The sequence below is a fragment of the Nicotiana tabacum genome, chromosome 15 (assembly GCF_000715075.1).
Source record: "Nicotiana tabacum cultivar K326 chromosome 15, ASM71507v2, whole genome shotgun sequence".
Taxonomy (NCBI): Eukaryota; Viridiplantae; Streptophyta; class Magnoliopsida; order Solanales; family Solanaceae; genus Nicotiana; species Nicotiana tabacum.
Window position 1 is genome coordinate 107380233 of NC_134094.1, and position 10630 is coordinate 107390862.

Here is a 10630-nt window from a genome sequence, read left to right on the forward strand (position 1 = left end):
TAGATGTACAAGTGTAATGTTTTAGATTTACTGATAGCCAATAGAAGTATTCGATCGTTTCATTTTTCCAATATTAAAATGCAAAAAATGGGTAACGGATTTGATCTACTCTGTCTAGTCCTCATGTGCAACTAGGTAGATCGTCGTCTGCGACCAATTTCTATTATTTTAAGAGATACTGTTCCCTCCGTTCCATTTAGTTGTCAGGATAAGATTTTACCCACTCCTTAAAAAAGTATTAGTAATAAGATGAGTAATTTGACTAATTTATCATTTTTTCTAATTTTTTGATTTTTGTCTATTTATATACCTCTTAGTTCTAGAACAATTTTAATACTAAGGTTAGAGTTGAAAAAAAGAAGTTAATTATCTACTAGTATTAATTTTCTGAATTAATAAGTACTATTTGGGAATAAGTATTTTTAATATACTACCTGACATCTAAATAGATTCTCTTTTTTTTTTTAATTTCATTTTAACCGAGAGAATCTTAAGTTGAAAGAGAAGTCCTTTCCCTAGTTGATACCTGGGTAGCTGGTATCTCAATAATTGCATAAAAAATAGAAACTGCTGACATGGCCTCCTAATAATTATGTGAGTATTTAATTAACCCATTGCTCCCAATCAAGAGATTGTGAGTTCGAGTCACTCCAAGAGCAATGTGGGGAGTTCTTGGAGGGAGGGAGCCGAAGGTCTATCGCAAACAAACTATCCACCCCAGAATAGGGGTAAGGTCTGTGTACATACTACCCTCCCCAAATCCCATTAGTGAGATTATACTGAGTTGTTGTTGTTGCTGTATATCAATAGAGTAAGAGAATTCTTAAATTAACACGTTTGTTTATATTACTAGGTATGTTATTGTTGTTATGTCTGACTACAATAATCGTACATAATAATTAAGATTAATAAGTTAAAATAAAATATAATACAAATATGTTACGACATATTTAAGTACATTGATAGTCCAAAAGTTTTTTACACTATTGCTAACCATATTGACATGTTAATTTATAGTATTTTTCGTATAGTTTTTAAATATTTCAACTTGGAAGATTAGTTTAATTAACTCAAAAAAAAAAAAAAATATGACCGAAATTGAGAGGGAGTGAATAAGCAACTGAACATAAATTCAACGGTCCATATTCTTTCCTAGCTCTTCGGCTCTTAGTTTATATCTTCCCACATTTCCCCCACTCTCACTTCTCCCCTTCCTTCTTCTCTCTAAAAACCTCTCTTTTCAACCATGACCAAACTCTAGCAAAGCTGCAAAACAAAACCTTATCAAGAAACAAGAGAGGAGATCGAGAACAAAGGGAAGCATAAAATATATAGGAAAACCAGAAAAAAATGTTGCTAGGAAAGAGGGCAAGGCCACCAATCAAGAGAACAACAAGCATGAAAGAATTCACCTTAGACATCAATATAAACGATCCTTCTGTAACCGTTATAAATTATCAACCCTTTGATCCTCTCAACCCTTACAACTTCACTGGTCCCATCCCACCGGCATCCAACGGCCTAGATCAACGCTTAATCTTGACTCGCAGAAGATCAGCTGATAATTTCGTTGAAACTGCACATTTCCTTAGAGCTTGCTTCCTCTGTAAACGCCAGTTAATCCCTGGTCGTGACATCTACATGTACAGGTATACAGATGTATACGATTTAACTTATATACTCTGACATGTAAGTTGTATACTAATTTCATTTGTTATTGCCCATCGATCACATATAGTTATTTTCTAGTCGATTTGATAATAAAAATAATTTATAGGGGTTCAATTCTTTACACTAGTTTTTTTTTGTTTTTTTTCCCAGAGGAGATAGTGCTTTTTGCAGCCTAGACTGTAGAGAAAAGCAGATGAAACAAGACGAAAGAAAAGAGAAATTGCCGAAGGTTGCAACAAGGAAAAAAGTTACTAACTCAGCCGCCATAGCCACCGTGGGAAGTGGAACAGGATCCGACGCTCCACCTCAGGCCAGACCGTAAGCCGGCCGCCGTATAGATTCTTACTAGCTATAATCACGTTGTTGAAATTCGATAATGAACAAATATTCCAGCTGATGTTTAAGTACCCACTCTTACACATACTTATCAAACTATATATGTATATAGATGTGGGACTAAGATGATGACGATGAATGTATAAATATTTCTCTTTGGTTTTGTTTGTGCTGTAATCATGGGTTAATGGATCGAAAAAATGAAGTATCAGTTTTTACTACTCCAAGTTTTTGTCTTTTAAGTTTTGGAATCTTTGGTCTTTTTTTCCTTCCATTTTTGGTACTTAGAACACCATCCATCTCAAACTATATTAGACTGCGAGTTCTAAAAATAATTGTCTAAAATTATTCGTTATTTTAGAAATTGGAGAGGTGATCAATTATTTTTTTCTCATTTTACCCTTAATAGTAGTTGTTCTTGAAGATGGAATGACCGTGGGTTAAATATAAGAGAAATCGTATCTTAAAATATAAATAAGAGTAAAATAGTAAAAAAAAAAAAAAAAAAAAAACTCTTAATTAAGATTTTTTTTTAATGAATGTGTAAAAAAGAAGTACATAAATAATTTGAGACCAGGGAGTAGATCAATAAATGATGTGACGGTTGTCTCACATAAAACTTTTCTCTATCTTTTTCTTTTTCCATTTTACTCGGTAGAAACATGATCCAAATTTTGGTTATAATACTTTTTTTTAGTTTATAATACTTCAGTAAGGTTTTAATAAGAGATTCCTGGTCACGTGTGAAGAATACTAGTTCCTCTTATTCCTCTTATTGTGGTACACCCGGAATAAGATCCAACCTTTGCTAGTTCGGTAAATAAAATATTTATTTATTTATTTTATTACTGCCACCAAAATTGGATTTAGGTTATTGTTCTTATTTTTCCTTATAATTGATGGGCGAAGCATTATAACGTTCCATTCAAATACAAATAGTGACTTTCGTTTTGGTAAGCTCTCACTCACAGTTTTTTTGGGTATATTAGGGATTTTACGGTCTCTGCTCCAACTAGTTTTGACAATATAGTTATTTTAAGGACTGAAATTCTTTGAAAATAACTTTAGCTTTCTAAATCGATAGTTGGTTGGTTATCTCTATTTGCTCCGTATTGCTACTGTCGGTGGCGGGGACGTCGTTATTATTATTAGTACGACTGTCCATAATGAAAACATATCACCTGTTTCTTGAAAAAAAAATTACTCTCCAATCCGTTTCAATTTAGATGAAGTAATTTGACTCGAAAAAAATTTAAGAAAAAAAAACTTTTGTAACTTGTGGTCTTAAAAGTTTAAGGGGTAAAGCTTTGTGGAGCCATGACATTTGTGTGATTATAAAAATTTCTCATTAAGGGTAACATTTGTAAAACAAAGACTTTAAAGTTAAATTATTTTTAAATTTAAAAATATGTTATTTATTTTGAAACAGACTAAAAAAAAAAGTACCTCATTTAATTTGAACCATAAAGAATATTGTCTTCTGATATCTTAGAAAATTAACAGTGCTGAACTAAAGATAAATAAAAGGTAATTAATCTTGGGGTTGGGGGATGGGGGAGGGGGAGGGAGATGTTCACAGACTAGCCAATTGGAGAAAGAATTTTACAAGTTGGATTGATGTTATTAATAGTGGTGGGATGCTTCCTCTAAGATTTACTTTGTTCTGTGTTCGATTCTCTCCCTATTCTTGAGAACATAAAACATTTCGTCTTTAGATTCTTAATTAAATGCAAGGGTTCTTATTTCTGTGTATAGAGTGTTGTGCATGTCATGTTCCTTTCCCATAGACATAAAGTTCAACTAAGGTGGTTTTATAGGAGGAGATTCTTTATTCGAATTTGATCCTATTAATTAAAGGTGGAAGGATCCAACATATCTTATACGTATTTCCTTTTGACGATATCCTCATAAGGCTGTCCAACATATGAGTAGTTTCATTTTCTGTTATTTAATTTTTTTCATTCCCCTTCGGAAGAAAGTCATGATCTTTAACCTATACACGAAATAAAAGACAAAAAAATTGCTAAGTTCGCTTCTTGTCAAAACATAGGCAAATGTAATCCCTATGTTCGCTTTAACTACTTTGAAACACTTTAAGAAATAATAAATGAAGTACAAAATTATCATGATACCCATATTAATTAATGTATTTTTTAATAGATTTGAAAAAATAATTTGAAATGAGTAATTAATATTGTGAGTATAACAAGAAAAAAATTGTGTTTCCTTGATATGATAAAAGTGAAAATCTATTTTTAGAAAATATTGGACAAGTAAAAGTGAACAGAGAGAGTAGTTCACTAGACAAAGCTGGTTCTTAAAATAAACTTTTCGTCATTGTCATTATATTTCATACGTATCTGATCAACAATAATAATATAACACTGATAATAATAGTAACCAAATGTGGCATGAGGTAATCATCCAACCATTTATGTAATATCTAAGGTTTCACTACTAAAAGTATGCTAAATGGCCTTACAAGTTATGGTCAAACCTCCAAGAAGTTGGCACTAAAAAGTGTACTAACACCAATTTTTAGTGAGGAAAACATTTATTTACACCCGAGCCATGTGTTTTTCATATGCATAATTATCATTTATATATGATAAAGTGATGTATATTTGTACTTTAATTTTTAACTATTAGATTAAATTATTTAATTTTGTGTAAAAATTAGATGCGGATAAATATCTTTTTGGATGATGGTGTATAAAAAAAAAATCTCCGTTTTAGCAACGTAACATCTCGGAAATGAAGTAAAATGTTAGTTTACTTCCAAGACGGGGGATTTGGAATGTCTCTGCTAGATGCACCTCTTGCTTTTAGCTGTAGACGAGGAAACAAATAAGCAAAATAAAGTTTTAAATTTGGTTAAAGAAAGGATATTTTGATTTTTACCTTCACATAAATCTAAGTACTTTACGTTAAAGTAGCTTTATGCTTAGTAAACTCTCAAACTTAAATGATGATACAAACTAAAGTAAAGAAAATTAAAACTGAATTCAGCTTGCAACCAACTTGTGCAAGTGGTCATGTGTCTACTTCCAGTGTTCAATTAATAAATTAAACCCCATGTTGATGCATACTTTATAAGTCATTAATTTGTACAACTGCTACATTAATTAAAAGATAGTAGAGTCAGGTGTGTCGTGTCATAGACTTTTAAAGATTCTTATTGGTGTCTTCGGGTTAAGATCGAATTAAAGTAATTTCATCTTTGATCTTGATTTGTGGAAGAATTTGATCATTCAATCAAAAAATTTGAGATAATGAGTCCGCAACTTTTTGCATAATCCATGTGAATCTAGATTAGATTTCCAGAAGAAAAAAGGAAACTTTTAATTAAACAAATGCTCAAATAAACGAAAACGAACACAGAGAAAATCGTAAAGTCCAATTCATCCATATTCACAAAACCAATCTTTGGGTGTATTTGGTAAAATCGGAAAATATTTTTCAATTTTTCCATGTTTGATTGGTTTAAATATTTTAAAAAATATTTTCCTTATGAACTCAGTTTTCTTCAATTGGAGGAAAATGTTTTTCTTATCGAGAGAAGGGAAAATATTTTTCAAAACTCTTTCTCAACCTTCCCCACCCTATTCCCACCCTCACCAACGCACCCCACACCCCACTCACTTAACCCCACCCCATGCCTACCTACCCCACCCCTCTTTCAGAACTGAAATTTGTTTTTTCAATTTTTTTTTTTTTGTCAACCCCCCCTGCCCCCTCTCCCCCGAAAAAAAATAATTTTTTTTCTATATTTTCAGTTTTAATTTTTTCATCTTTCGGTTTACGTGTTCGAAATTTTACAAGTTTCAAAGTTATGAGTTCAGATGTTTATGTGTTTTGGAAGTTTACACGTACCAAACACGAAAAATGAATAAGATTACTACTTATTTTTTAAAAAAATATTTTCTTAGGAAAATATTTTCCTGTGTACCAAACACACCCTTTGTGTTTCATTATGCAACACCAAAGAGCAGAATTTGTAGCTTTCCGCCCAATTATTCGACATATGTTTTTCCTCAAAGGGGAAACTTTTAAGGAGCCGTTTGGGCGTAAATTTCTTTTTGGTTTTTTTTTTTTCAAAAAATATTTTCAAGTCATTGTTTGGTTATTAAATTGAATTGAGTTTTTGAAATGTTCTTGAAGAAGAGTTTCCAGTTTGAAAAAGTATTTTTTTACCACTTTTTCAAGTAAAAAATTATTTCCCCTCACAGAACAACAATATTTTTCAAATGAAATGCATATCTAAATATTTTTGAAATTTCAAATACCATTTTTCAACTTAATTTTAAATTTTGCTTCTTTCAAAAATCAAGATTTTTATGTTTAAACGCCTACTAATATTTTTTGAGTGGATAAGCACTGGAGCAAGAGAATACTGTATATTGTCATCTGGAATCTACCAGATAAAAAAAAAACACATAGTATAATTTTCTAATGTTCAATTGGTTGATTTGTTGTCAATATCAACCGCTTGATTTTGATTTCTAATTTTGGCCTTTAGAATCCTTGAACAATTTTACCTAGTAGTTCCACCTGAGTATCATCAATCTAGGACATAAAACTTTTATATTTGATAACTTTAAAACTTTAAGTTTTTCGTTTTATTTTTATTGACATATATAACTCTTTTTTTCTCCTTAAATTTTTGTATATAGAGCCAAACACAATCATATAAAATAAAATAATTGTGTAATTCTTAACTTTAAAAGACGAGACTAGGAAAAGCTTGCATCAACTTATGCAAGTTGGCATGTCATTTGTCTACTTCCAGTTTTAAATAAACCCCAATTAGTGTATAGTTTATACATAAAGGTTTCATTAATTAGTCCAAGTGCTAATTATTATGGAGTAGTAAAGTAAAAGATTCTACAATCAGGTGAGGTGTGTCGTCCAATCCTTGATCTTGATTTTTCTTTAGCCTTTCTTTTTTATCCTCTAATTTTATTATTATCTGAATAATCTTAATTTCGAGAATATATGTAGATTGTAGAATACATGAAAGGTGACACTTCTTTTAAATTTGAGATAATATATAAAATGCATCCCAAACTTATCCCGATAATTGAGTTTCACACCCAACCTTTACGGGTATCCCACTACCATCTTATACTTCTTAGGATTGATTTTTTCTGCACCCTTGTAAGCCATCTTCCAGGCGGATTGTATCTAACTACAAAGGGGCGCGCTTATTGTTATTGTTTAATCGTGAAAACAAAAAAAAAAAAAAAATTATCAGCACTAATTACAACCCCCAACGGTAATATATTCCTCTTTCCTCTAATTTAATACCCGACTCACCTTATTACTTCTTCCACCATACCAACCTCACTAACCCTAATTTAATTTACTACCAAATCAGCCATAACTAACGTTCAAGATTCGATTTTTGAAGGCAAAGGTAGTTAATTTTTGGTTATTTGAGTTAAACTCCGTCTGTTTCTACTTAATTTTTACCTAATTTTTTTGTGTTTTCAACTGCAATTTTTGTATATAATGGCTTCGAAAAGGTTGAGTAGGCTTTGTACGGAAGAGGACGATCATGCATCTACTGAAGAAGTGCGAGGCAAGCATGGATATTTGCTGCCATTGTTGATTTCTTGGACCCCTAGGAATCCTGGTAGAAGGTATTGAGCTAGTCCATACTATGGGGTAAGTTGATTTAATTTTCAAGATTAAATAAGTTAAGATATCAAGAAATAGAACTCTAAAATACCAATTTTATTGTTATTCGTGATAGGGTGCTAGAGCATGTGATTTTTGGCGTTGGAGGGATGGAGAAATTGACCCTAGATCAAAGTTTGTTATTCCTAAATTGAAAGAAGAGATTGGAAAACTTGAGAGCCAAGTTGAAGTTTTTGAAAAACTAGATAATCTGATGGCAGCAAAGAAGGATAAACATGAGATTGGTAAGATAGGCATTCAACTAGATTACTTGAAAACTGAAATGGAGAAGATGAAAGAAAGGAAGAAGAAATGGAGGAGCAAAGTTGTTCGATCAAGGAAAAGGGAGAAGGTTCTTTGGTTTATCATTTTATGTTGTTTAATTATCGGTGTTAGTACTAGGTTTCAAGTGAATGAGGATGATTTGAAGTTGCCATAGGCTCTTTGTTTCTCTTTTTGTTGTACTACAATCTTTATATTGAACCTTGTTGGTATATGATACAAATCAATGTAGGTGAATCATTATTATATTATGTACTATCTCTTTTTGGAATAAAGTTGGTGGTTGTTCTAATTCTAAATTGTTTTGTTCAGCATATTGAATCCTTGAAATGTATTGAAAGAAACTGAATATATAGTGACAACTCCTAATAGAAAGATAACATAAGTGCAGTCAATAATCACGTTTAAAATAGTCACTGCTGCTTCTTAATAACAACATTCATTAGTCATAGAATACTAAATATTGTAGTCATAGTTGCAAACACTAAAGATTGCATAATTGCACCAATCATAGCTGCTAACTCAAAACATCGCAGTCACAGCTGCCAATACAAAATATTGCAGTCACAACTACTAATACAAAACATTGCAGTCACAGCTGCTAATACAAAATATTGCAGTCACAGCTACTAATAGACTGCCAAAGTATAGAAAATATTCCTAAGGTTTCCAAGGTTGTGAGGACTGTGTAGTGGAGCTTCCTTGACTTAACTGTGCAGCTCTTGACCCCTTTTTTCCTATAATATAATGGAGTTGTCTTTGTGTCACTGTTTTTCCTTTTCACTTTACTCCAATTGATAGTCTATGCCCAATATCTCCAGTGACATCTACTGAAGATATAATATTTCTGGGCCTACTTGAAGGCATTCCAAGCTATTAAAGAAAGATACTATTTGTTAGTCTAAACAAATAGTATCACTTATTTGATATACAAAAGGTAATAAGAGGCCTTACATTAAAGATGGTGTAGCCAATTTCTGTATGAATCACCCCCTATTCTAACCACTTTTGGTCTTTTGTAGGGCCTTGTCTCATTGGTAGAACCTTTTGGTCTACCCCTTCCTCTTCCAGTTTTTGGTGTTGCAGTAGACATAGAACTGCCCCTTGGTACTGTACTAGTTGTTGCATTTGCAGCTCCACTTGCTGCTCCACTTGCTGCTGCAGTTGAAGCTGCTGCCTTGGTCTTATGACACCCTCTCTTATTATGGCCTTTCTCATTACATGCTCGACATGATATCTCCAGTCCTCTCCTAGACAGCTTACCTGTCTTGTTTTCAGTTTGCTCTTTTCTTCTAACTTTCTTTGGCCTCCCTGCATCTTTCTGACTGTTGGTAGAATAACAGATACATTCTGTAAGTCTGGCCACATTGACATATTAAAGGCATGTTGAATGAAATGGTTGTACACTTTCAAGTAAGTCTCTTCGGTATATCAGTGAGCAACATAGTTAATTGGCTCCAGCTTTTTGAAGTGAAGGGCAGCTACTGCATGAGCAGATGGTATGCCTTTTAGCATCCAAGATCTGCAACTGCATGTCATGGTTTGTAGAGAAACCAAATGTTTCAGATATTCAGTTTCTTTCACTTTATATCCTATGTCTCTATTCCACATAATATCATACTTCATTGACTTGACTGTGTTGTCTTGTAAAACTTTTAATGCCATTGGTGAGATATCACAGATCCAACCATTAAATTCTCTCAGTTGCCCAATCCTATTCATTATTTTCACTCTGATTTCATCAAGCATTGTTATAATTATCTTGTGTCTTGGATCTAATATCCAGGAGTTGAAGCTTTCAGCCATATTGTTGTCCATACTATCGCAGTTGCTGAAGAACTTGAAGTACACCTTAGACCACCTTTCTTTGTTATACCACAACAAGTCATCAATGATTCCTTTACCACCTAATCTTTCCATGAAGTCAAGATTCTTTTTCAATTCTGCCTCATAAGTACTTCTGGCACACCTCCAAAAATAATTTTTTCTTTCAATGCCTCTCCACTTCTTGGACCAATTTGCTAGGATGTGTCTAGCACACATCCTATGTTCACAGTTTGGCAGTACTTCATCCATTTCTTAATACAATCCCTATATAGAAGAACAGAAGAAAATGAAATAACATATGAGTAAGACTTATGGAAGCAACAGAAAAAAATAAACACAAAGATAACATAAGAATAAAATAAAGAACATAATACTAACCTTCTACATGTCTGTTATGAATGTGAAATTTGCCCCATCTCTAAGTTCAATGTCATCCTTCAACAGCCTTAAAAGCCAGGTCCAATTAAACTTATTCTCAACCTCAACCACTGCCCAAGCTAGAGGCAGCATCTGGTTGTTACCATCTTTACAGACATCGACAAGCAATTGCCCCTTGCAAACACTCTTTAAGAAGCAATCATCCAATCCAATACAGGGCCTACAACTAGCCTTGAAGGCCTTTTTCAATGCATCAAAACAGATGTAGAAGCCAACAAATATTTTCTTACCACCTTCAAATGTCTCTTCACTTAGTTTAACAACACATGTACTACCAGGATTAGACCTAAGCATTTCATCTCTATAGTCTAAAATTCTACTATACTCCAGCACATGCACCCATTATATCATTCAAAACCTTATTCCTTGCTTTCCTACAAATTGATCTCCCAACATA

At 32.7% G+C, this 10630-nt stretch overlaps 2 protein-coding genes across 2 annotated transcripts; one reads left to right on the forward strand and one right to left on the reverse strand.

Annotated features, from left to right (window-relative positions):
- The first annotated feature begins 1155 nt into the window (after positions 1 to 1155).
- Positions 1156 to 2228, forward strand: LOC107812620 (FCS-Like Zinc finger 6). The gene is made up of 2 exons (XM_016637763.2): positions 1156 to 1649; positions 1822 to 2228. The coding sequence occupies exons 1-2, from the start codon at positions 1351 to 1353 to the stop codon at positions 1991 to 1993; spliced, it is 471 nt and encodes a 156-aa protein (XP_016493249.1). The 5' UTR covers positions 1156 to 1350; the 3' UTR covers positions 1994 to 2228.
- A 7171-nt stretch (positions 2229 to 9399) lies between these two features.
- LOC142169782 (uncharacterized) lies at positions 9400 to 10044 on the reverse strand. The gene has a single exon (XM_075231692.1). It carries the CDS (start codon positions 10042 to 10044, stop codon positions 9400 to 9402), a length of 645 nt encoding a protein of 214 aa, XP_075087793.1.
- Positions 10045 to 10630: the final 586 nt, after the last annotated feature.

Bases quoted from the DNA above. Each gene is read 5' to 3' on its own strand.
- LOC142169782 (XM_075231692.1), bottom strand. From the start codon at position 10,044: ATGGATGAAGTACTGCCAAACTGTGAACATAGGATGTGTGCTAGACAC.
- LOC107812620 (XM_016637763.2), top strand. From the start codon at position 1,351: ATGTTGCTAGGAAAGAGGGCAAGGCCACCAATCAAGAGAACAACAAGC. The intron at 1,650-1,821 runs GTATACAGATGT...TTTTTTTCCCAG, and splicing joins CGTGACATCTACATGTACAG to AGGAGATAGTGCTTTTTGCA.